The following is a 27237-nucleotide window of genomic DNA, read 5'->3' on the forward strand; positions in this document are numbered from 1 at the left end:
TAAATCCAAATCCACAAAATCAAATCATCCTATCCAAACCGGCCCTATCTCATGTTGAGTTCTTGTGTTCTGGACTTGTAGGTACCATTGTATGGAATGGATGCTAATGCTCGAGAATTGCTTCCCTTGCTAGGGGGACACAGTCACACAGATGTATGCTTAGCTGTTGAAGGGAACTTTTGGAAGAAGTGAAAGGCATTAAAAATATATATATATATATATATATATGGATTTGATTCTTTGCCAGCACCGAGGAGTTGAGGGCGCAAGGCTAATCAAGCACTACACAATCTAGCCTAATTTTATTTTGTAATCCAAAAATTTGAAAAGAAAAAAAAAAATTCGTCTAAAACTTTGTTTTTCAATTTCAACCATTTGCACAACTATAAACCCAGCTCGTAACTGAGTTTGTAATAACATATTGCCTTCTTTTCTAAACCATGTATGAAAATAAAAACTTTATGCACATTAGTGTTCCTCTTCCAAAACATCATCAAAACTTGTCTAGTATCTTTAATCAAGTAATAAAATTGTGTATATTACTTTGTTCTCCCTCCCACCTATAATGCACTTCATGTATAATAAGCTCCCCACAATTAACACCACAGAAGCTAGAAAAATCGACTAGTGATCTTATAGCACCTTGTGGTAAGTAGTAACCACATCAAGCATTTGGCCTCTGCAGTATTTTCCTTGAAGATGATGGAGGGGAGAGCTACATTCAGTCATCTGAAGTGTGAAATTGGCAAATGCCTTCTACTTGGGCTTTTGCTTCAAAAGACCGGAGACAGAAGCACAGTGTGTTGAGTTGTAGTTGCATTTCTCGCAGCAAGACTGCAGCAATTCAATCACTTTATAGCACCTGCCAGTTATATACACTAATTACAAAAGTAATAACAAAAAGTTACAAGAATGTAGTGCATAAGAGGGGCATCATGAATGCATAAAGTTAGATATGAACTATTACTCTTAACATATAATTGGTTACACAATATGACTGTTGTGAAAAGGACTGGTTACAAAAGTCTACAAAAATGTAGTGCATAAGACGCATCATGAATGCAAAAGGTTAGATATGAACTATTACTCTAACATATAATTGGTTACACAATATGACTGATATGAAAAGGATTGGTTACACACTCCAAAATATGAAACTACCAATTAGATTTAGGGCTTTAAATGCATCCAAGTTTAAGTTACACTTCTTACTATTTATGTCATACAGTATCACATGCTGAAGTTTGATCTTCTAATTAGATCCTGCTGTATAGTTAGGATTAGCTTTTCACGTATATTAAACCGGTTTGTAACAGAAACATAATTGTAATGTTTCTTTTTAGACAAAAAGAAAACGCCTCCTAAAATCTTGAAAAAAGCCAAGCCAAGCCAAAATAGTCAGAAAACATAGTCATTCAAACCATGGTTAGAATAATGACTTCATCTTCAGTTAAATTAACCACTTTTCTCTCCCTCTCTGTCTGGTTGGATATTAGCAGTCAAATAAAACCCAAAATTAAAAATATTACAGTAGAAGGCCAACATCATTCAAAGTAGTGGGAATCAATCCCAGAACTAACTTCGAAAATTCCATAAAATTGGTTAACAGTTACATATATACGAATGATGGTGAAGTTTGAACATAATCACAATCCAACATATTAAAAACACAAATGAGCATCACTGAAATACTTGCTAGACCATATCACGTGAAATATAACAGTTGACAGATGAATCATGTGATTACATACAAAGGCTTGACCACACCACGATGCTCCTAGTTTGACAACTTGGAGAAGGCCTTAAATCCAGAAAATTTTGAATGTTGTGACATTAAGATCATGTAATTTTATGTATGAGTTCGACATTGAAATAGTGACAAACACGTTCCGTTAATTACTGAACTTTTGGCTACAAATAACAGCCAGAGGTTAACCTCTATGGATAAGACATGTATGAAGAAACAGGTACAAAAGATCAAAAAGAGGGTTGGAAGAGAATGGTCTGAGTAAGATTAAATCCAATCAATGTAACCCCATATTATGCATCAAACCAGACACTCTTCCACGATCGTGATCAAAGGAGAATTTTAAAAAGTGTTTAGAATACCAGTCACTTTCATCACCCTAGCTACTATGAACTCAAGGATACAGAGTTACGATCCTATGGAACAGATCATGTTCAAGTAAGGTTGTATCCCCCTAGCTGCTATGATCGTTGCACATCATCAGTATAGCCCAAATGTCAAATATAGCGTAAGCTGGCAACCTTCTTATCATAAACCATATAACATAAGACACTTTTATTTCCAAAAGAAAACTTGAACAAAGCTGTCGAGCTTGTGTCAAACAAGAACATAAGCACCAGAGAATTTTGTTGAAAACCCATGTATTAAAAATTTATATTCAGTCTCCCTGATCAACCACAGTTTCCATTCAAGAGAAACGGATATAAATTGTAAGCCTTTGATATTGTCCTCTGCAATTTGGCATGTGATTTGTGCCAAGGAGATACAAAAGATGGAAGTCAACGCACCCACAAACCAATTTTAATATAAGAATGATTTCAAATGGAAAGAAAAATAAAGATAGAGACAAACCTATACCTCATAAGCAACTGTTTCTAAGACCACCTAAGATAGCTGAAAATGTTAGAATTTTCTTTCATTATTTTTGTTAAAAGAAAAAGATGGGAACTTCTGTTGTTGGTCATGTTGTCTTGTTTCAAGAACCTAACGCAAAATAATCTCATATGCATAAGCTAAGCGACCAACCAAGATGTGAAGCTAAGATAGAGCTACGACTCCTAGTCAGTCTAGCTGGACCATGTCTACTGGTATCAGTTCAATTCCTCCCATTAGAGATCATAGATTCACAACCTCATGGTCGTAGAGGAAAATATTGTTTAGGAAACAACTAAGTGGGAAAACATTCTTTCTTGAATTGAATCAACTCTCCCTCAACCAGCCACCGGTTTCTTTAAACCCTTATTCGAAATGTTCTCACTTTGTGCCAAAGCACCACTTTTGGGGTCTGATCTTCTCAAAATTTGCGTGAAGTTTCTGCCAACAGTGATAACATTATCATCCTTGTTGGGTGGAACTTATCCAACATTTGATTTATTTATTTTTATTAACAGTCGACAACAAGTTCTCTGATATATACATATATATCATCAGTGTTTTGGCAATTCTGGGTTTTCATTAGAAGGATTAAGAAACCAAATGAATTGTTTCAAATGGGAAAAAAACTAGAATCTATAATATTCTAAAGCGAAATGAATTGCAAGCAAGCCAATCAATCACAATAAACTCCTAACCAGCTACATACCACAATGAATTGATGTACAGCAAGATAAAGAAATAAACAAAAAATAAAAGAATGATCCATGAATTTCAACTTTCATTTCTTGAAAATATGGAAACAACCTATAAATTTTGTTCTTTTTTGTTTTTGGTCCGTTTTCTGGGCAAGCAAACAGGAGATAGATATAGATGAGATGAGATGGAAAAGAAAAAGAAGAGACGTACTTTTGAGGGAGGAAGCCATTCTTGGAGAGACATGCTTGAATGGCGCATGCTTCTTTCTTGCACGGCTCTTTGCTTTGTTGCTGTGCCATCTCTATTCTCTCTATTCTCTCTGTTCTCTAATTTCTGTCTTACTAAAATATTCAATTGCGTTTGCGTGTCCTGGAAATTGCGGTTCGTGCCTTTTTAAGTTTTTAGTGTCACCGACCTTCCCATACCCCCAGATTCCCAGGCTGCTGGCTAGTGTAAATGAAATTCTTCCGCCAATTTGTTTAACAAATGTTGCATACAAGGAATCCACCTTTGCCTTTATTATTCTTATTTCACTAAATAAATTTATCATCCAAATTATTCATTTTTTACATTTAGTTATGAAGATTATTTTTATAAAAAATTAATCAGAAATCATTTAATTATATAACTGTGATCAAATAAAAATACAATTTTAATAATAATTTAATTCACCGTTTATTTATTTAATAACAATTTAATTAACTAATTATATTGTTACTTTTTTTTGTATATTCTCTTCCATGAAAATGACTATGTTTATAACAAATTGTTACTCTTTTTGGGGTGTGATCTCTTCCATGAGAATGACTCTAAGTTTATAACTTATTGTTACTTATTTTGTTCGTGCTCTCTTTCATAAAAAGACTTGGAGTTTATAACTTATTGTATTGTTACATTTTTTGTGTGCTTCGTGTCAAAAGGCTAGTTTAGTTGATGTTAGAAAAGTTTATGCAAATTTTACAATTTTACAATAATAAAAAAAAATAATTAGACTTAGGTTTTTTAGAAAAACAGTTTTTAAATGAAGATCGAGTGTGTTTTAAAATTTATAAGAAAATCCTTTTAAAACATAATAACTTATAAGAAAATCCTTTTAATTCATAATAAAGTCTTTTCCCTATTTGAAGGGTATTTCCCCTCCTATGATGTAAAGTGGGTTTTGTAGAGGCTGCATGTTAGATTTTAACTCCGAGATTTTGGACGGAGCCCAAATTCTTGGAATTAGAACCTAACATAAAGCTATCAAAAAATTAAAAACTCTAAATCATTACCAGTTTTAATCTAAAAAAGACTTATAAAATGGACTGAACTCTAAGTCTCCCTAACAAAAATCACATCTTAAATTCTTTCATTCCAACCTAGTTTTTTTTTTTTTTTTTTTTTTTTTTTTTCATTCCGATATGGTTTTATGTTGAGTATCATCCCAACTCAAGACACTGGTGTAATTGTTGCCAGTAAATAACATAATGTCAATAACAATCATATAATAATAATTTACTCACAAAACTATAATTTTGACTCATCAGCAGTTACAAGTAGTCACTGACTAGAAAGATCCGACCAGAATGACCATACCAAATTGACCAAATCTGAATGTCATCCAAGGCCAACCCGACCTTGTAAAAAAATTACATTAATTCACAATCAAGACTTCAACTCTCTACTGTAGAAGTCCACCGGCCAGACCCACCACTAATATATGCTCAATGTAGGGTGTTCGAACTGCCAAAAGAATTTGGTGCAAGTTGTACAAAAAGAAAAAAATTTATACCTTTAAAAAATCAAATATGGTGCAAGTTTTGCATTTGCATTCACAGTAAGGGGTGTATTCAATTAAGATTTTAACGGATTTTTGTAGAGTTTTTAAAAGTCATTGACTTTGGTAGAGTTGATGGATTTTTAATGACTTTCATAAATTCCACATAGATTTTGACATAATTCTATTTAGAGTTTTCCTGACTTTTCTCATAGATTTTGAAGGGTTTTTATAGACTTCTAATAATAACTTTGATATAATTTTATATTATTTATTTTAGGATTTCTCCAATATGTTTTTTATTTTTTTGTCCTCCGTGAGTGAGTGGAATGAGGATGAGCTTCAAGACCGAGATGCATGTGTTATAAATTGTCCTAATATTGCAAACAATATAAAAAGTTGGGGCTAGAATTGTAGAGACCAAAATTATTTTGTTCCATAATTTATTATAAGTGTTCTGAATTTTATGTTTTTATGTTGTTAGACTGTCAAATATTGTGTTTTAACGAGTTGTTAGAATTTGTCTAATTGAATTGACAGGTTGAAAACATTATATGATGTGGTGATAACATTATTTCTTAAATTATGAATATATAATCTTGTGATTTTGTTGAGTACTTAAAGACTGTGAAGTGGTTGGTTTGAATATCTTGCAGTTACATTGCATTGTGGCAACGTTGTTGGTTCCAACCCAGGATGAGGAGTCAATTAAATATAAGAGAAAAAGAAAATTAATATAAGAGGATATAGTAATTAGAAAAAAAAATAAATTAAGAGGTGGGTAAAAAAATAAGATTAGGGGGTTTAGCATCACTCTTTAAAAAATAAATAAATACCACTTTTTTAATAGCTTTTTAATATTTGAAATCCTTTGAAATCTGCAGGGAGAACGTTGGAGAATTATTGACTTTGATATAACATAATTTACACTACAAAGTCCATGAAAGTCTTTTAAAATCTATCATTTAATAAAGTCAATGACTTTTTGAATACCATGTCACTTTGATAGACTCTCTAAAAGTCTTAATTAAATACCATAGACTTTTTAAAAGTATTGATTGAATACCACCAGATTTTTATAAACTCTTTAAAAATTTTAATTGAATACCACCAGACTTTTATAAACTCTTTAAAAATTTTAATTGAATACCACCAGACTTTTTAATTCCGCCAAAATCATTTAAAATTCTAATGGTCGACGAAAATTGAAAAATCATTTCATTTTTGTCTATTATATTATAAAACTAAATTCTTATTTTTTTCTAGTACTTTAGAAAGAAAAAAAAAAAAACCTTTTTGCAATGTTGGTGGCGATTGCTGACGTGGCGGCGGGTTACATTAGAAAGATACCTTTTCCAGTTCTCAGTTCTCCTCAAAACAACCGATGCTTATTATACAAGTAGTCTCTCTCAGAAAACTCAGTTTGTTTGTGTCTCTCTCTCGCTTTCAGAAAACTTAGTTCTGGAATGGAAGCTGCAAGGCCATTGATAACCTCTTTCAGAGCGAATTCAAAGCAAGCCACGCTGCTTTGGCTTGAGGGCTTCAGAGAAGCCTGTTGTCTTCACCGTGTCTTTATTCTCTGCCGCAGGTCTCTCTCAATAATTACTTCCTTTGCACGCTTTAGTTTATTTGTTTCTTGCTTAAATTGCTTTACTTTCTTGTTTGGTTGTCGAGAAAACTGAACAAACAAGAGGAAAAAAATGGGTTTCTTTTCATTTTTCATTTCTTTATTTTGTATTTTTTTGGGGAGGTTTGGGTTAGTCTAACACTGCTAATAGGGTCAGCAGAGTGTTTCTTTTCTCTTTGGTTCCCTCTTCAGGCGTTCGATAAACTTTCCTTCACTTTCTGAGTAACCAAACGGGACTAAATTCTTAACTTTTGGTTTATTTGCTTTATTTTTTTGATCATCCTAAATCCTTGTGGCAGGTCGAGAAAGCTTACGATACGTACAGGACAGTGTTTTCTATTAAATGGTTTCATTTTCTTAGGAAGGTAATCTGTCTGTGAACTTTTCTCTGCTTTCCTTGTATTTTTTCACAGTTCAAGTTTTTTTTTTTTTTTTTTTCCATTGATTATGAGGCTTGCAGTATTCATTTAGTGCACCTTTTAACTTGTTTTTCCATGGTGCAAGTTGTTTTAGCAATGGAATATATTATGATTAAACTAAGCATGGTTTCCACCCCGTTTTACTGTAGTTTTTGGGACCATAGAAGTTCTTGAAAGATGTATCTTCTGGTTTAGAGTATTTGCAGACAATTTGTTTGTAGAAATTTTGTATTTGATTTTATCATATGAGTATTTTTCTCAACCCAAAATGATTATGTTTAATTGCTTCTCGAGTGTTTACTCTTTTTTTTCCCTGTTTAGAGTACTTTTAAGATCTCAGAGTATCTGCTTAGTGTTCATAAGGTAATTGTTACTACATTTGGGAGATGCGAGCAGCTGACTATTTTGGTGAAGTCTGTGTAGGGTGCTCAATATAGGATGCAAATAAGGTTTTGTTGATCCTTCCGTGGGGGGTTAAAAATGTCAAAAACTAGAGTAACCACTTTTTGATGATTATTCTACATTTGAGAGTGTTCAAATTTGGATCTTGCGTTGTTTCCTTTTCATCTCGTGATGTTGCTCTTATCTCGTGGTGTCAAACAGTAGGCGAGTGAAAGATGTCAATTTAGGGAGGATAAACAGAAACGAAACTAGGCTTGCTATAATAAGATGTTCTTAGTTCTAGGCTGACAGATTTAACAAATTCTGTTGATCCAACTAGAGGGATAAGGATGAGCAAAGAAGGTATGCCGTCCTCCTTGTTGTTTATAATTTCTATGCACTTTCTTTTTTCATACTAAAACCAAACAACTTAGCAGCAGTTTGATATCAATGCACAAAACATCCATTGCTCATCATCATAGTGCTTCATCATTGGTTTGGTGATAGTGGATGGTGGGCGTGTATGAACTCTTAACAACATAGTCGGGAGAATCTTGAAATATGAGTGAAACAAAAGAAGATTTTCGAGATGCATTACTTGATTTTTTAGCCATTCCTTTACATGTATCTTTCCAGCCACTTCCTTGGCACTGTATTCAGCCACTTGTTCTATTTAAAGTATTCACATATGTGCAAAGTAGTGATATTGGTTTGAGATAATTCTATCAATTTGAAAGTCGCTTAGATTGTAGAGATTGTCTTATGAAGTAGTAGTTCAGTCTATTGGAAAAACTTCTATGAATAAATCCTCCTTCTTCAAAAAAGGAAAATTGAAACTATAAATCCTCCTTATTGTCAAAGGTTCTATTGTTCCGTGCCAACCTACAAACACAGCAAAAGAGCCAGGACATCACATCTCCAAAGTGTAATCACCTTCTTGGTACATCTCAATATGAACTCAACATTGTACTAAATTTTTGGTACATGTTACTTTTAGGTTCATGCTTACAAAATCCAGATCTCCAAACACAATAATATATAATCTAAAGAGCTTAATCTTCTCTAGAATGGACTCCACTTTAGGGCTACCCTATGTCACACTATCATACAATCCAATAGAGTAGAGAATCTGACTCATGTGATTTACTTTCTTTATTTTGCTGCCTTAAAGAATTTAATATTTAACTTTGCTACACTACTTCCTGTGGGCTGGTTTGCAGATACCACATTGTTTCAAAAAGAGTATTTTTTACATCAAATTGAACCAGACTGAATGAAGGAGCTTAATTAACAGGATTATATATGATTCTTTTGTCTGATATTATTGAGCTTTATACGAACCAATTTAATGAGTGGTTTTCATGCTATAGAGTGCTTGCACACTTCTGTCAACCTAAATGTTTTTTTTTTCCTGCTGAAGTTGGGTTCTTATTACTATTAATGCGGATGCTGTCAAGCTTTTAGATGCTTATATTTGTTGTCTTCCCAAATTGATTCATTTCTCAGTATAACCACTGCCAAGTCATTTGTAAAGTAGAAACTACTCATGAAAGTGCTTTAAGTGGTTTGGTGAACTGGTGCATTTTAAATCATGCATGTCTGAGTCTTGTAATTTAATTCTCAACCTGTCTATGTGCAGTATAATTATCCTTAACTCAGTCATCATCCCAGCTCTACATTGGATATTACCTGACAAGTGCCCAGAATTTACTTCTCAAGAATTCTGCACATATGGTGGAATTTTGAAATTTTATTCCTTCTTACGTCTTGGACTCATACAGCTCTTTTATGTAAGTATGCAGTTGATATCAAGTTCATTTTTCATAATCTCACTTGTGTGATTTTTCATACTCTCACTTGTAAAGAAAGTTTTTGGGAATGCATCATTGAATTTTTGGATGTTTAATTTTATTTTTATAAGTCTGTACATGTATGCAATACACCGTTTGCTTGTTAGCATCTAAAGTATTTTGTTGTCATTGTGGACACATGAATTATGTCTTGATGTGCGAAATTTGATTTTGTTAATTGGCAGACCAAAGTATGCAAAAAAGAATAGTGCAACAATCAACATGCTTCTATAGTTGTGGAACAGTACAAGGACACACATGCCCTCGTGGACAAACTCAAAATTTTTGTTTTATTTTATTTTTTCCAGGCATAAAATAGAATTGGAACAAGATAGAAAATGGAGACAAGCTATTAGTATCATATGTGATAAAACAATACCAATTAGATTAAAAGGGAAGTTCTGTAAAACTGTCATTAGGCCAGCTATTCTTCATAGGGTAGAATGTTGGGCATTAAAGCACAAGCAAGAGCAATGGATCTATGTAGTGGAAATGAGAATTGTAAAATGGATGATAGGTGTGACAAGAAAAGGAAAAATGAAAAATAAATCTATTAGGGAAACATAGGAGTGGCTCCTGTTGGTGATAAGCAAAGAGATAGCAATCGTAGGTAGTATACAGCATAGACCAATCAGCATCTATAACTAAAGGTCAACAAGTTAAAGTAGAAACTAAAAGACCAAGAGGCCGACCAAACTAAGTTGAGAAGAACTAACACGAAAAGGTCCAAATAAATTAGATTTGATAGGAAACACTACATATAATAGAAAATAAGGGAAAGAATCAAATGATACATTTGGGACACAGGTTTGGATGATTTTGATTCCTACACTCTAATCAATAAAAATTGGAAAATAACTAATTATAAATTCCAATTTCAATAAAGAAAAACTGGATTAAATAAATCTCATTTCTAAGCTTGATACTATGCCTAAAATAAGTACTGATGTTCTTTCTGCGTTAATCATCAAGATGGTACAATTTTTTTTTTTTTTCTTCAGTTTTTTAGAATGAATGAAGCCCAATTGCTGAAATTTGCAGAAAACTAGATTTGCATCTTTTTTCATCTTAAATTTGGAATATCTTTTAGGACCTCCATCAAATTGCACGCATAGTTGCTCTGCCTGGTTACCAAAAACGAAAATCCGCAATTTTCAGATAAATGCCACCCTTTTAAAGGTAATTTAATAGAACTTTACCTGTGGAAATTCAGTGTTCATTCAGTAGATATGCTGTTATCACCTTTCACATAACCTGGATAATGTCCTTAAAGTGGTATAAGTAAGTGTATGGTGTAGATTCAGGCAAAAATAAGGTATTACTGTAGATAACGTGGCAAAATTGTGAGATAATATGTTGATTTGTGAGTTTTGTTAATCAATAAAGGAATTAGTTCCTCAAAATTTTCTCAGTTCGCTGTCATTGGCTGAGCATGTTTTCTGATTTTGTATTTGCAGGTAACTTGGTTCTACCCATTATATGTATTCAGCATTATCCTGAGCAACATCTGGTACTTTACTCCCTTCGGCTTCCTTGTTTTACCACTGCATTATTTGGTTGTTTTTGCTTAATAACCGTAGGTATGAGCTGAGCCTAAGTAGGGTATGCATCTATAACTTTAGATCTAATTAGTGCCCTCATACAGAATTATTGAAGTTCTGGAGGTCCCTTTGATCCCATTATACATCATGATTGGAGTGATGATAGTAAAATTTTATTTCTTAGTCTTTTTATTTCTTTGTATAATACAAGCCAGCATATGCGGTCCAGTGCATTTTTTCTTTCCAACTTCAACTATTTGCTTATCCAAATCTACAATTTTAACCAAAGGTACAATGACATTGCTAAGAACGGATTTGCTGCAATGGGGAAATCTCAGCCTACCACATTGGATCCCGTCAGACAAAATGAGGCATTGACCTTACAAAATGCTGCTGGTATGGAAAGACCTACTGGCCTCGGAGGGTAAAGTTTTAACTTTATTGATGTTTGATGGTTCTTAAATACAGCCTCATTTTTTTTTTTTTTAATGTTATTGGAAGCATTTCTTCTTGAATAGACAATTATGTTTCACATTTGTGTATGAATCTGTTGAATCTGCAGGGTCATGATTGGAATAGGAGAGCAGCTGTATTCATTGCTTCTTTTGACCTGCTTCTTCCTAGAGGTAATATATATGTCTTATCCTGTATTTACTTGGGTATATTGATCATAGAGGTGACAGACTTAATGGCTTCTGCAGGTATATGTGACAGGATTTATACCGTATGTGGGGAAGGCGCTAAATTTTCTACTCCTTTCCTGGATGTATGCCTATTACTGTTTTGAGTATGTGGTGCATATCCCTTTGTTGTTTAATGTGTTCCACATACTAATTGCCTAGATATGTGCTAATTGCACCTTTTGAACTTTTTAGGTACAAATGGAATTTTTCTGAAGTTCGTCTGGACAAAAGGCTGGACTTCTTTGAATCTAACTGGGCATTTTTTGCTGGTTTTGGTAAATATACTTTGTTTCTGGAGTCATTGTTTCAATTGATTTGCATTTTGAAGTGTTATTTAAGTAAATTAGTTTTGTTATTATTCTTTATAGAAAGCTGGGCCAACTTATACCCTGGTTATTATCACGTAGATAATTCTTTTTGAAAGGGAACAGAATGATTATATTAATAAAAAAATTGGAAGGTACAATCAAAGTGGACCAATGGTCCACATAAGACAGCAGTTGCTCAACCTAAGCTAGAACAGACTTAGCCACAAGACAAAAGCCTTGCTGATCCAAAACATAACCAAAGCCAAGCCACAAAAAACAAACAACCTAAGAGATAGCAGCTTCCGATCCAAATTTGAAGAAAGAAGGGGCAATCTTGTGTAGAGGAAACAGATGCCCAAAGCAAAGCCCAAAATCTAGCCTTGTCCCATAAGAATCCGCATACTGTTCCCCCTTCCATTTAAAAATTAAGCTGTTTCTTTCTGTCCAAATTACCTAAAACGTGGCTAACACACTGCATCTTCACAGAACCTTAGCCTTCTCCCCTCCATCAATACAAAAACTGGCCAAACAAGGCATTTCAACCAACTCAACCTAGCAACCTGAAACAAAATTATGCCACAATTCTAAGTCACTTGGCAATGAAGAGATGATCAGGGTTCTTCGCAGCCCCATTGCACATAATGCACCAGTGAAGGGATAAACATAATTATGGTCTCTTCTGTTGGAGGACCTCATAGGTATTTAGTTATTTACCCTACCATGAGAAACAACCCAAGCAAAGAATTCGACCTTGGAAGGCACCTTGGCCTTCCAAATCATTGGGGATGGAACGGAAATAGGGACGCTGTTATCCATGACCCATGATCTTTTTTCTAGTCTTAATTAGCAAACGTTGATGTGTCTTCACTTATGTGGAAATCAAAATGTGATAAATTGTGTCTTCACTTTTATGCTTTAGGGATCTTACATGCTTACATATTTTCATATTACCTGGATTCAAAATTCCTTTTACATGTTTTGAGGTATTCATATCTTCAATGGCTCTGCAGGAAGCCCTTGTGTTCTGCCTGCTCTCTTTTTCTCACCTCTTGTGAGCTACGGGTTTATGGCTATACTCTTTCCATTGGTATATTTAACCGTACTTATAATATTTTTATTTATTTATTTTGTAACGACTGGCTTTGTACCCAAAATTTGGCTTGTACTCCTATTATGGACATTTATGGTAATGACTAATGATAGATGTCTTTCAGTTTGTTTTGACAGCAACAGGTTCAGAGGCTGAGCATGTTATTTCTTCTCGAAATACAAAATGGGGAGGTGCAGGGTTGGGAAGGCTTCCAATATTTAACGTCGCCAATACTTTGTCGTAAGCTATTCTCATTACTTATGATCTCTGTGCTCATAATATGTTAATACATACTTGATATATGGAATGGTTTGTTTTTTTTTTTTTTCTTTTGGCATATTTCTGTATTAAAAATGGAGATTATGCATTGAACTCTAAAAAGTATGAGCACTTCTTCAGGTGTCCTGTGGTAGTTTGACACTTGTACACAGACTCGGGTACATGTGCCTGGCATGTGTTTGACACGTTCAGTATGTGTCAAAAATGAAAAATATTATTTCTTTTCCAACCACGACAGAAGGACATGGCAGCGACATGCCTGGACACAGGGTTTCATGTCAGACACACCTTAGGCTTAGTTTTAAAATTCTTTTAACAGGGGATTTAATTTTTTACCATGATTGTTTTATAATACTGTGTTTAGCTTAAAAGTTAAAAATATACAGCCTTCCTCTTTTAATTTTTGTACTTGATGTATTGAGCTTCACAATTGTATATTTTATAATGTTATGCTAAAATGCCAAAGTCCGAGTCCTGCAATCTGGACGCCAAATGTCGAATGAAATAATTTATATTTTTTTCAATGTTAAATAGTTGGTCTTGAAATTGAAGAACTAGCATTGTTTGAGTTTTACTAGTGTCATGGAACGGTGACATTTCTATTTGTCTTTATTGATCTTTTTCAATAGGATGCGGGCGTTGTCCCTGTTTCCCCTGAAATCTCAGGAACAGCCGCAAGAAAAGAAAGATCTCTAAGAAGTTTGGCTTCATGCTTGCACAATTTAAATAGTAAGGCAAAATTGAACCATTTGGACATAAATTACCTTTTGTGCTTTTAGAAATGATGTTATTTCGTGAATTTTTCATTCCAAAACCAAAATTTTGGATGGGTTACCTTGCAGTTCTATTTTACTGATATGATAATAATTCCTTGGTCTTGTGTTGTGTGTATTGCAACAGGATGATCTTTTCCACCAATTTGTACATAATGTAAGTGCAATGGATCAAGACGAAGCATCAGAATGGCTTGACGGTGTCATTTTGTAATGTGTGCATAGAAAGTAGGTATGTTCAAAGGTTATAACGTGTACAGCTATAGTATCATGAAAGACCAATTTTTGTGGTCAAATTTGACTGATAACTATGCAAAACTGTCTCAAAGTTACTGGTACACTTCTTTTGTTATGTACATGTTGCTTACCAAATGTGTTATTTCATGATTTCTTTCATTGTTGAGTTATTTTCAGTCTTTCTGGACAAATGCAAGCTTATGCGTCCGATTAGTAATAAACCCCTCTTGTGCAGTGTCATACCCTTTTAGAATTGCATGCAGAATTCACTGGATTTGGTAGGTCCATGTCTCGACTCCAAAGGCAATCTGTGTCATTGTAAACCAAAAGTGTATATCCGTGGCACTTATTCTTTTGTTCATACACTTAATTTAACTTTCCAAATTGATCTTTTACCATTTTCTAATTTGTCATGTACATACAAAGATGGAAAACCAAGAGTCTTAAGTAACATGCATTTGGGATAGAAAACCAAAGGGTGCAAGATGTGATGGTCAATTTTATTCATCCACCAATGTATGCATTTACAACAAATTAAGGGAAGGAAATTGAACTTGAAGGCTTCTCTTTAACAGAATGTTTGGCAGTTTTAGTAAGGAGAGAGAACCTTTTTCTTTTTCTTTTTGGATAGGCAAGAAAAAATGGGGCGAAAATCGTTAAAAGTACATTTTTGGAATATTTTAAAATTCAATACCACAAAAATCACATTTTCACTCATATTTGTCTCCTGACCTACTGATAATTTTTTAAATCTCTCTAGTTTCAAAGAGAAAATATAAGTAGGTCAGGAGCAAATATTAGTCTCCAAAGATATCTTTTTATTTTTGCCATTTCTCACTACAGTAGATCGTATTTAAGTAGTTTTTTTCTTTATTAAAAAGTATTATATGTGAATTATCTAGGCCCGGCGTGAATTATCTGCCTTTGATCGACTCAAGGGATTAATCCGGTGTACGAAAGCTGACCTAGGACACCCTCAGTTACCAAAAAAAAAAATTATATGTGACATTAACCGCTAACATATCGTTATGATGTTACAAACTAATTTGAACCCTAAACCTACAATCATTGATATACCTTTTAGATATCAATGATCGTAAATGTTTACCTGTTATCTACAATCATTGATATACCTGCAACTATTTATATCCATAATCATTTCTCGCTACTATAATTGATATACTGTTTGCATGTGTATAATCTTTTTTACATCTTAGGGAATTGATCCTAAATTTAGCTTAATTCTAATCTTTACTCCACTCATCCTTATTATTAGGCTAATCTCAAAGGCTATATGTATACAATCATTAAGGATATTAACAACATTATGTTAGTATGCCACGTTATCACCACATAAAAGAAATTTGCCCTCTTTACTATAACTTTCATTATGTTGTGTGTCTGTATACATATGGCCATATTTCACAAATAATACTTGTGGTTTGGGTAGTATTTCAATGTTTCCAATCTCATTCATTTCATCAACGAAAATTCTACCACGTGAACGTCACATAATGGGTATATTTGTCTTTTCAAGTAATAGTTTATACTTATTACATGAAATCAGAATTAACTGCTGTGACCCATCATGTGATGCTTAGGTGGTAGAATTTTAATAGACATTTTACTAAATAAGTGAGATTGAAAACATATTGAACCAACCCACATGTACTATTTGTGAAATTTAGCCTATATATTTTATATATTTGTAGGATCAAATGCTAGAATACTAAATAGTAGTGCTAAACATTCCACATTTTTATACCATAATTTTATATCAACTTATATGAAAACTAACATGACATTCATACATTAGACACTAAAAAATAAAAATAAAAACCTAAAAAGAAAAAAAAACATGTCTAATAAAGTAATGACATGTGAGATAGTATAAAAATGTAGTATAAGAATGTGGTAAGTATAACATTATTGAATACCAAATTGTGATAAAACTTGTGTAATAAATGATGTGTTAATACACATATCAATATCTTATTAGAATCAATAATACTAGAGGCATCAACTTCCATCCCATCTTATGGTTACCAATTAATATGGTAAATGACATGTCAGTTTCTTATTTGTTGTAAATGAATGAGGTTCACAGTAGACCTAAATATGAATAAATGAAATACTACAATATCAGTTGAGATTTTTTAATTTTAGATAAGAGTTCTTTTTCTTATTTTTTTTATCAAAGAAAAAGCATTTCATTAAACTAGGAAGAAGGGCAATCCAACAATACTTGAGCTTCTAACCAAGATGGGACATAAGATCCCCAGCCAGCTTTAAATAGAACCACAATGTAAAGCATGTCGTGCAAGCAAGTGGGCAATCCCATTACAAGACCGAGACACAAACTAACATGACGAATTCAAAAACAAACACCAGACTTCCTTAGGTTCGTCCAATAAGTGACTATCAAAAGCTAGATCCAAACCCACCTTGTTGAACTGAGAGACAAGAGGAACATGCATCCAACTCCAACAGCACATAATTAAACCCAGCTCCCAAAGAAAATTCAACATCGCGCAAGATAGCTAACACTTGATCTTGCTGCAGGGAAGTGATGCCGGTAAGAAGAAGGGCCATAGCCACCTCAAACTCCCTCATCCAACTAAGGACGATTGTACCAACACCACCAGCCCCAGAAACGGAATCAAAAGAACCATCAACATTCAACTTATAACACCCCACAAGAACAGAACCCCACTAAACTACCAAAATCAGATTGTATGTTTGTATTATTTGATAAAATTTACATTAAATACCAAATTAGAGCAAAATAAAAGTTCAGATACAAAATTAAGACAAATAATAGTTTTAATATTTTATTGAAAAAAGGAAAAATTACAATTTAATCCTTCTAACATTTCTTATTTGGAAAAAAAACCTTATGACTTTTTTTTTCCAAATAAAGTCCTTATTGTTTCTAAATAAAGTCTTTTGACCATTGACTTATCAAAGAAATATGTTATTATTTTTTTATTTTTTTAGGGTATAAGTTCCAGGTTAACCTCATACATTTTTAGGGTATAGAATGAGGTCTGTGGAGGCTGCATGTTAAGTTTTAACTCTGAGATTTTGGGTTAAGCCGACAAACCAGACCTTGATTAAGAAGTATAATGCACTGAAAATGGCCGCCGATCGCTCGGCGCTTGATATGTGTGAAAAAAATAGAAAATAATTGACAAATACTTGTTACAATATTATTGGACTTTAGTTAGAATTTTAAAAACTATAAGGCTTTATTTAGTAAATTATAAAATTAAAAGACTTAAATAGAAGTCTCTCTTGAAAAATAATCAAAGTTTATATACTTAAATGTCAAAAAAAAAAAAAAAAAAAGCCAAACCCCTAATTTTGAATATATTTTCTTACCAATCTGTGTCGCGAGTGTGCTGTTTTGGACCACGCGCCTTATGGCTGTCCGGTCTTACCAAACCGCACTTACAACACCTATGATTGGAGCACGTGAAGCGCGTGGGTGCATAATTAATGATCTTTTTATTCCCAGGAGGACAAATATATAAAGTAAGTACTGATGCTCCACTGCTCCGTGACCATTGAGATTGAACAGACCAAATCCAATTCAATCCTGACCGTAGATTTACTTTACCCTCGAACAGTACTCATCAGTTCATTTCAGGATAAGCTCATGACTCATGTCCTTGCCCCCAACAGTATCAATGTAACACATAAACAACAATATTTTTTTTCAACTTTTTATAAACATACTATTAATACAAGTCAAACTATATACCTTAACATATTAATTTAATTTAATTAATCCCAATTCTTAGCTTTTTCTTGCGTAAATTACGGGGGTAGTGGAGTGCTCCCCGATGGTTCCCATTGCCCCAAAAAAAACACTATAAATTTATTATTGTTAATTTTTGGTTATTATTTGTTATTATTATTAAGATTTAAGAATGTATATTATTTTAACATTTTTCTTATGAAATGGGTGAAAGTTGAGTTTTGTCTCCTATGCCTATTACGGTATTACCAATTACCAAGCCCAGGGCTTAAAAATGCACTCACTAGGTGGGTTGACTTGAGACCACTCTTTATTTTTCTTCAATTACAGGATAAACTATCTTGAACCCTCTTGAGATTTGATGAAATTATAAATATATGTTTATGCTTTGGAAAATTTCACTAATATTATTTACTTCTTGTTTCCTTAATATTATGAATTAATTGCCCTAAATTACATACTAGTTATTTTTTTTTAATCTGTAATACCATGATCATTAAAATGTAACAATTAGGCCACTTTATTAATAATTAGGTCACTGCATTTGATTTATCTCTCCACATTATCAATGCACTCAACCCACACTTCCCACTACCCACCCTGATCTCATTCTCTCTTCTCTCCTCTGTTTCTCTTTCTTCTTCTTTTTTTTCCTTCTCCTTTCTCTTTCTTTTTTTTTCTTCTTCTTTTCTCTCATTTCCTCCATCAGTAACTTCATCCCCCACCTACGTTGACCACCAGCCCACCCTCTCTCTCTCTCTCTCTCTCTCTTTCTCTCTGCTTTCGCCCCCTACCGTCGCCCCCTGCCGCCAAAACCCAGCCCCTCCTCTCTTCCTCCACATCTTCAACTCCTCCCAAATCCCAACCTTTACATCAGTAGTAGGTTCTTGATTTTTTTTGTTTAGTTCATTTTCTGAAACTGTAGAAAAGTTTCTGGAACTGTAAGTGAACTGAAACTTCAGAAACTGCAGTTTCTGGAACTATAAGTGAACTGAAACTGCAGTTTATTGGAGTTGAAATTGCAGTTTATTGGAGTTGCGGACTTGCAGTTTCAGTTTCTGTTTTTTGGTGATGCGTTGATGCTAGTATTTTTGGAAGATGTCTGCATGTTATATTTTTGGTGTCTGCAAATGAAGAATGAGTTTGTGGTAGTTGGTCCGCAAATGAAGAATGACGCTTTAGGTTTGGTTAATAAAATTAGAAGTCAATACCTATATATTAATGGACTCTAATATTATTTTAGAAAAAATATATGATATTATGCAGTAGAGTGCCTATTTGCATACTCTATTTCCTCTCACTACTCCCCTCTCCACTTAATTTGTAAATTTACCTAATTAACACAAAGTGAAAAGACCCTAAAGGACAACTCACATTATTTGAAAAAAAAAAAAAAAAAAAAAAAAAAAAAAAAAAAAAAAAAAACTCTCTTTACACACCCCAAACCCAACTCTCATAAACCCCAACCACAACCTTTGAGGCACATTCACTCCTCTCATAACCTCATTGCTTCATCTTTCATCTACTAAACCCTAGCATTCTCTCTTTGTTTTATATAGAAAATAATATTGTAGAAAAACATATTAATTTTGATGAATAGAGCCTCCAATCATCCTTTATTCGTCTTCAGATGAGGTATGATAATAAAATTTTGTGTTTTTCGTGTTCTTCATTTTCTGGTCGCGGTTCGTTCGACGAACTTGCCGAACGGTAAATGTTCGACAAGTGCCAACCGAATATAAGTAAAATATTCGGTGGATAACCACCAGATGAAAATTACAAATAAATATTAAAAAACCATTTGGTGGCTCCTCGCCGAATACAGTTCGACAAGCATCTGCCGAATAATTTACTTATGTTCGGAAGACATTTGCCGAACGAAATTTTGGTATTTATGTAAAAGTGATCTTATTCGGCAGACACCTGTCGAATGATTTGTATTTGTTCAACAGCTTCCTGTCGAACAGAGATATTTTGTTCGGCAACCTTCTGCTGAACACAGGATTATAACTACATTTTCATGTTTTATGTGTAGGGCGAGCAGTATGATGATGCTTCTACTCGAAACAGCGAGGTTGTGGCCTACACTGGGGCCTAATAATTGCTTTTGGGGTTAGTATAAGTGGTGAGGTAAAATGAGATAATTAATTAAAATTAGGATAAGTCAGAGATTCAATTCCCTCTAATATTAAAAAAATATATATAATAATTAAAACGACAAATTTTTTTTGCTTTATCTAGGGAAAGGGAGAATTTGAGATCTCTTCCAACTAAATAAAACTTATCACATCAATAGCTAGCTAGTTGATAAAACAACAAAGAATTTAAACTATAAAAATAAATTATTTATTTTTTTCTCCATGAGCTTCAACTCAAATAAGATTAGGATGGTGGGAAAGTGGTAGACTTTGAATTCAAATATCAAATGTAAAAAATAAAGAAAGCATATGTTTTTTCTTGTCAATGTCACATTATCCATCCTAATGCTGGTGAAATGGCCCTCCTCAATTGAGATTAATTATATGTGCTAATAGGGAAGGATTTCAAGAAAACATCATTTGGGAATATATATATATATATATATATAGAGAGAGAGAGAGAGAGAGAGAGAGAGAGAGAGAGAGAGCTTCAAATAAGAATATCTTTATTTTAAGAAAAGTAAGAACGTCTTCTCTAGGTACCACCAATCATAGCAATGCAATTCAACGATTAGAACCATGCATTTTTTAGGTCTCTTCTCAAGGGTCGTTCATGTAAAAAAACACAACTAAATTGAAATTGTTTGTTCATCTAAATAATGTAAACAAAGATAGTATGTCTAATAAAATTGAATTAATGTTGATGGTAATAAATTGGCTAAATAGTTTATAATTAGACTGAGTTTTTGTAAGAGTAATCTTTGAATAATGTCCTAAAATATGGATGGTTCTAATTATTAAATTGTAGAGCTGAGATAGGATGTCCTTAAAATAAGGACATCCTTACTCAAAGCTCCCTTAATATATATATATTTTGTGGGCTCCAAGAGGTGACACACTTGGACAATGTGGTGATGTTGGTGGTGTTTGAGTTATGGAGTCAAGGGTTGATGTTGCAAAATTAGGGCTCAAGAGGTTCAAACCTGCATTAATATGAAGTCAAAGTTGGCTGGCTTGGGACATATGGTGTGCAGGGATGCGTTTGGGATTTTTGTTTTAATTTGTAGCATGGTTGTGCAAGTAGTATTAGATGTGTGTGTGTTTTTTCTGCAGGTAGCATTAGATGTGCTTATAGCCTCAGGACTAAGGCTGGAAGCCTGGAACGTACTGTTAAGGAAATGCATGGAAAGGGGTGAGTTTCACATTGCATTCACCTTCTCCATGCTGGTTGATTTTTGTCTTGTGGGATAGCCTCCAAATTGTAATAATTGTATCTATGAAATTTTTATGTGGTTTGATTAAAACAGAAAAACACATATTATATTTGGGTCAAATTTTAATTTCAATTTTGACATGATATATAAACGGATAAACCTACATGGTAGTTGCATGAATTTAGAGAGGAAAATTCGAATTTAGGATTTTATTAGGAATTGGTAACAAGAAAAATTTTCATGATTCACTCCTTCATCAAATATGAGGCTTATGGTAAACTGGATAGATAATTTAGATACACACAAATCAACTTAGCCCAAAAAAAAAAAACCAACTTTGAACAATATTATAGTGAGTGTGGTAGTTTTCACTTCAGTTTAATTAAGAGAATGGTATAACATTATATCTAAAATTAATTAACATCTCTAACATAGTAACATATGCTTTTAATTAAGATCTCTTGCTATCTGTGCTTTTTTAGGGATAATATACTGTCTATTCTTGCACACTAAAATAAGAAAAGTAGATCAAGGGGTCAACTTGAAAACACCAGAATTCAGTGGGGACAGATATAAATAGTAAAAAATCTAAAGAGGCCCTATTGTAAAACCCACATCATGTAAATATACATTTATAGGAGAAAATGATTAAGCAATGAAAACAAGAAAGTCGTCTGAATTGACTGTAGAAGTCAAAACAAAGTCACTCTCAATGTCTCTGCCTTCAATACACAAGGTTTTTTCCACTTACATTTCACAGCTAGCTTCAATTTCCTCTTTTTTCTTTCATTTTCTTAGTGCCTTTTTATTTTCTTTTCCAGATGGATACCAACAAATAAAATCACATCATTTGTTTTCTTTCCCACTTTTAGAAGCTTGTAAAATGTGATAGTATGTACTATGTTCTTATCAAAAAGTTATGCAAAATAAAAAATAGAATATTTTTCATTATTTTTTTTTATTATTTCTTCCATGGTGTTGGTGATAAGTGATAACATAATTTGGGCTCATGCCTATATTAAATAATATAGTTTAAACTTGATGAGCAAGGCATATATATTATATATATTTTTACATAATTATGAGTCATGACATAAGAATATACCTTTTTTCTTTCACAAAGCAAATGCTAATTGGGAAGGTACTCACTCCAAACTGTTTATATATAAAAGAAAATTAAAGAGAATAGAGGTGGAAGACTGGAAGGTAAAACCCAACTGACATGCCTTGTCAGTTTTATTTTAATATCTCTCTCTATCTTCGCTGTCTAGGATTGATTAAATTATTATATAATTTTTGGCTCTCTCTCTCTCTCTCTCTCTCTCTACATCATCTTAATTAGTTGGCTGCCGGGTTTCTTCTCCTTGTCCTATATGTTTTGTTTTTCTTGTTTCACTAAGAAAAAAAGGTTGATTCAGGCATTGAGCTGGTCTTTGCATCTGGCAACTTCTTTCCATCTCATAAAGAGAAGCTAGCTCAAGATTTTTGTTGGCTTTAGCTTTTTGCCATTTGAGAGGGAAAAGCTGGAGATGCTTTCTACAACGTGTGATCAAAAGAGATGAAATAGATTAAAGGAAAAAATTACAAAGATGATATATAATTTGATAGTTGTTTTATTTTAGAATATTAATTTTACTTTGTGTAAATGAAAGATATATTTTTATTTGTGTCAATTAAGGATCACGATTTTTTCAGTTTTTATCTCAATTTTAGTCCGATGTTAAACCCATCAAAACTTTACCAAATTCAAAAAAATTATACTTGGTTTAAAGATATGCATCTTCTCTTTACAACCATATAAAGATCACCTAAATCGGATCTCTACAACTCTAGATAATCGGCCCTAAAGTAAGGTATCCGAAATTGTCTGATTTTCTAAATTTTTTTTTCCAGATGTCCGATTGGACAGTTTTGGCTACCCTACTTTTAGGCCAATTATCTAGAGTTGTAAATGTCCGATTTGAGTGATCTTTATATGGTTGTAAAGAGGAGATGCATAACTTTAAACCAAGTATAAATTTGCTGAATTTGGTAGAGTTTTGATGGGTCCAATGTCGAGTCAAAATTGAGATAAAACAGGGTCCTTAATTTATACAAAAATAAAAGTATATGTCATTTATTAACAAGAATCAAAATTAATATCCTGAAATGAAACAATCATCAAAGTACGTGTCATGTTTGTAAATTTTTCTCTATGGTTAATTACTGGCTACTAACAAAACTTTTTTTTTCTCTAATTAAATATTCTTTTTGCTTAATTGTTTTCCATTTTCTTCTCTTACAAAACAAAGCAAATAAAATCACTCAACACAAATAGACATATCCTCCTATACAAATATCTCTCACTCTGCCTGTTCCCTTTTAGTCCCTTTGGACCCAACTAACAAATTACATATCAATCTTCGATCTCCTCCACACAAATCTAGCTAGAAATTGAATTAAAGAAAGAAATGAAAAAAACAAAAAACAAAAAACAAAAAAAAGACCAAAACTTAACAAACAACTCTACATTGATCAGAACTAACTAGCTAGAAAAACCTATCTTTTTTCATCAGATGATGGATCATCCATGGAAGTTTCAAGCAGTACTCAACTCATCATCATCACACAAATTCAACTTCCATATCTGCAAAAACCAAAGCCAACAAACAACCTCAAGTTCCTGCTCATCCGATAATGAAAAATTGGAAGGACTTAATGAAGCTGCATGTCATAATGTACACACACACACACACACACACATATATATAAATATAAAGAAGTGAACTAACCATCTTGTATATTCTCATAATCATGTCATTGTGAACTATTTGGGCCTTCATCTCCACTATCAGTAGTTTGGGGCTGGTGCTGCTGCTGATGATGATGGTCTAAGGGATGTTGACTCTGCTGGTGGTGGTGGTGATCAGAATTCATATTCAGACCACCTCTAGAGTAAGCATTGAGAGCCGCCAACATGCCCAAATTTGACTCGGGGACTCCGAGCCCGAGATGCTGAGATGGTTGTTGCTGCTGCTGCTGCTGCATTAGCATGGAACCCAATTGGAGAGGACTCCCTCGGCTGCCTGCAGCTTGCTGGAATTCAAAACTACTCGGAAGATTAAACCTCGGCATGAAATGCAATGGCGCTTGCAATGTGTTCCCCCCATGGCTCCACATCTGGGCCTCGGATGGACCCGCCCCAGACGAGCCAAGGGCCATGGACGGGCCACCGGGGGCACCCGAACCAGTGGTTACTGGCAGCATCCAGATTGTGCTGCCAGGAGCCCCACTGGTCGGGGCGGGTGCCACTGCCCACATGGCAGTGGCGGGAAGGATGTTGGAAGGCCGAAGAAGGCCTGAAGATCCTACTTCCGCCGTCTGTTGTTTCGGTAATTGTAAGCTGCCACTACTACCACCACCAACACCGCTCTTAAATGCTTTATTCCCGGACGGCGAGTCTCCGCCGCCACTTTCGCCTCCTCGCCCTTGAATATCATCCTTGAAGAGATCTTCTCTAAAGCGTTTTCGCATGTAATTCTCAGGAGACTCTCCGCCAGCACCGCCGCTCGGAAGCGCTTCGGCTATTTGATCCGCTGTCATAAGAGGAGAGTGGTGGTGGTGGTGCTGCTGCTGCTGCTGTTGAAGGTGGTGGTGCTGATGAAACCCCAACAAACCGGAATGAGCAAAAGCGGGCGGCTCGTCGTAGTGAGGGTGGTGGGCGAGAGCCAAAGCGCTGTGAAAGGAATGAGGGGCGGACTTGGAAGGCGGGGCCGAGAGCGTGGATCCGCTGCTGCGAAGCGATATGTTCAAGGTTGAGAAATTGGCAGGAATGGTGCCGGTTCCAGTGGCGGCGATGATGGCAGGCTCGGCTTGCTGGAGCAGCCACTCGATGGTCTCGCCGTCCGACTTGTGGCCCAATTCTCTGGTCAGCTGGAACACTCTGGCGGCGCACGTGGCCGGCATTCGTATGCGCCGGCCACGCCCTTCCACCTTCGTGTGTCGGTCCTTGGTGGATCGCTTCGCTACTGCTGTTGCTGTTGCTGCTGCTGGTGGAGTGGGTGCAATTGTCAATTGCTGTTGATTTTGATTTTGATGATGACTAGTTTTCTGCTTGCTGGCGGAGTCAAGTCGGGTCGGCGGGTGGGATTCGGATCTGGTGGCGATGGCGAGGGAGGCGTCGACTAAGTGAGGAGGAGGAGGAGCGGTGGTGGAGGTGGAGGTGGAGGAGGAGGAGGAAGAGGATGAAGGAGTTGTTGGTGTTGTGTGGGTAGAGGTGAGGCCAGCTTGGATGGAGATGGAGCCCATGAAATTAGGGGGTCCTCCTCCTCCTGCTGCTGCTGCTGCTTGGTGTTGTTGTTGTTGTTGGTGCTGGGACTGGGATGAGGGTCCTCCTCCTGATGCTGAAGATCTGCCATCGAAGGGGACCACATGATGAAACTGTGAAGAGGAAGGTGAGGAGGACTGTTGTTGTTTTTGTTGTTGGTGAAGCTGAAGGTGCTGGCGGAGCTGTTGATGACTACTTGTTGCTGTTGTTGTGTTGTTTGTGTTTGTGTTGTTGCTCTGCTGCTTGTTGTTGCTTTGCAAATTTGACAAGTCCATTTGGTGGGGAAGGGGGTGGGTTTGGAGGGATATCTTTTTTTTTATCTTTATAATTGTGGTTGGGTTTTCTTGGGTCTTAAGCAGATCATCATCAACCCAACCCCATCTCTCTCTCTCTCTCTCTTGCTAGCTCTCTCTAACTCATCACTCACTATTCTTTTTTCTTTCTTTTTCTTTCTCTTTCAAGGTTTGGACTTTGGAGAGAGAGAGAGAGAGAAAAAAAAAAAAAAAAAGAGGGACAGAGGTGGAGCAGTGGAGTGAGAATCTCTTTAAAATTTTGCAGCAGGGGTTTGGACCTAGCTAGGACTAAGAGTTTGTGGGGTTCTTTCTTGGTCTATGATTAACTGTTGTCCTTCCCTGAGCAGCTGTGTGAGAGAGAGAGAGAGAGAGAGAGAGAGAGAGAGAGAGAGAGAGAGAGTTTTGATGAGTAGGTGGTCAAGAGAGACTTTAGAAATAGAGAGAAACACCAGCAAGCAGCAGGTGGGGGAAAGAAGCAGAAGCCCACTCGTGGGCTCTCGTAAAACCAATGTTAAAAATCTCCCTTTCCTTAATTTCTACACTTACACTGTTATACAAACACACACACACCAATAAGCCACAGTAATTTATATTAATTTGTTTCGGCACCACTTTTTTAATTAATTCCTTTTCACACACTCTCTAATAAGACATTCTTTTCCACCTTCTGGGCCTTTGAAAACCCAACATTGTCCTGAAATCCGAATCATCAGCACCTGCACTGGGGGCACCATTGTCTTTCACTCCCCATCTAGTGCCCCATTTGAAAATAATCGAGGTGCCCATATTCAAAGCCTAAAAATCTCATCTCAAACTAATATACTACCTCTCAAGTCTCAAGTCTGCTCTCTTTGACCCCTTCTTTCTCTTAATATGCAGAAATTAACAAGATTATCTCATCCATTTTCTTAATTTTGAAATAAATATTCCTAATTCACAAGAAGCAAGTTAACTTTAATGATTACTCCCAACGATGTGTGATTAGTGTGATTAGGTGAGGAAAGAATCGGTGAGTGTGTGTGTGTGACAGTGAGAGAGAGAGAGAGAGAGAGAGGAGTGGGTTGAATGGTAAATATATGTATGTATATGAGTCCAGTGAGTCCAGGGCAGCAAGCAGCGAGACAGCGCAGGTAAGCATCAGATAAAGCATCTAATGCAGTAGTAGGACAGCTCATCCCAACCCAACCCTACACTGTTTTTCTTTGTTTTTTTCCCTATTTATTTATTATTTTGTTTTTGCCAATTGGGGCACTCTGCTACCTA

The 27237-nt window shown here is 35.0% G+C and overlaps 3 protein-coding genes across 4 annotated transcripts; 1 reads left to right on the forward strand and 2 right to left on the reverse strand.

The window, feature by feature from the left end:
* Positions 1–384: 384 nt before the first annotated feature.
* LOC147279847 (Cox19 family protein (CHCH motif)) lies at positions 385–3749 on the reverse strand. The gene is made up of 2 exons (XM_086252395.1): positions 3530–3749; positions 385–862 (listed from the first exon to the last, which is right to left on the reverse strand). The coding sequence occupies exons 1-2, from the start codon at positions 3616–3618 to the stop codon at positions 757–759; spliced, it is 195 nt and encodes a 64-aa protein (XP_086108521.1). The 5' UTR covers positions 3619–3749; the 3' UTR covers positions 385–756.
* Positions 3750–6467: 2718 nt separating this feature from the next.
* On the forward strand, positions 6468–14422 carry LOC147279848 (etoposide-induced protein). Of its 2 annotated transcripts, none has more exons than XM_086251122.1 (12): positions 6468–6663; positions 7002–7067; positions 9142–9292; positions 10810–10862; positions 11183–11317; positions 11456–11519; positions 11595–11680; positions 11769–11851; positions 12895–12971; positions 13099–13214; positions 13883–13982; positions 14152–14422. In XM_086251122.1, the coding sequence occupies exons 1-11, from the start codon at positions 6542–6544 to the stop codon at positions 13947–13949; spliced, it is 1020 nt and encodes a 339-aa protein (XP_086107248.1). In that variant the 5' UTR covers positions 6468–6541; the 3' UTR covers positions 13950–13982; positions 14152–14422. The 2 variants fall into 2 exon arrangements, with proteins under 2 accessions (XP_086107248.1, XP_086107249.1); XM_086251123.1 differs by having other exon boundaries at positions 11595–11659.
* Positions 14423–23619: 9197 nt separating this feature from the next.
* Positions 23620–26807, reverse strand: TCP8 (TCP family transcription factor). Its single transcript, XM_086251671.1, has 2 exons — positions 24147–26807; positions 23620–24001 (listed from the first exon to the last, which is right to left on the reverse strand). The coding sequence occupies exon 1, from the start codon at positions 25954–25956 to the stop codon at positions 24172–24174; it is 1785 nt and encodes a 594-aa protein (XP_086107797.1). The 5' UTR covers positions 25957–26807; the 3' UTR covers positions 23620–24001; positions 24147–24171.
* Positions 26808–27237: the final 430 nt, after the last annotated feature.

This window comes from Dryas octopetala, chromosome 7 (assembly GCF_963921425.1).
Source record: "Dryas octopetala chromosome 7, drDryOcto1.1, whole genome shotgun sequence".
NCBI lineage: Eukaryota > Viridiplantae > Streptophyta > Magnoliopsida > Rosales > Rosaceae > Dryas > Dryas octopetala.

Coding starts and splice junctions, on each gene's coding strand:
- LOC147279847 (XM_086252395.1), bottom strand. CDS start 3,618: ATGGCACAGCAACAAAGCAAAGAGCCGTGCAAGAAAGAAGCATGCGCC. Junction 863..3,529: donor AATGGCTTCCTCCCTCAAAA/GTACGTCTCTTC, acceptor TATAACTGGCAG/GTGCTATAAAGTGATTGAAT.
- TCP8 (XM_086251671.1), bottom strand. CDS start 25,956: ATGGACTTGTCAAATTTGCAAAGCAACAACAAGCAGCAGAGCAACAAC.
- LOC147279848 (XM_086251122.1), top strand. CDS start 6,542: ATGGAAGCTGCAAGGCCATTGATAACCTCTTTCAGAGCGAATTCAAAG. Junction 11,318..11,455: donor AGACCTACTGGCCTCGGAGG/GTAAAGTTTTAA, acceptor TTGAATCTGCAG/GGTCATGATTGGAATAGGAG. Junction 11,852..12,894: donor GGCATTTTTTGCTGGTTTTG/GTAAATATACTT, acceptor ATGGCTCTGCAG/GAAGCCCTTGTGTTCTGCCT.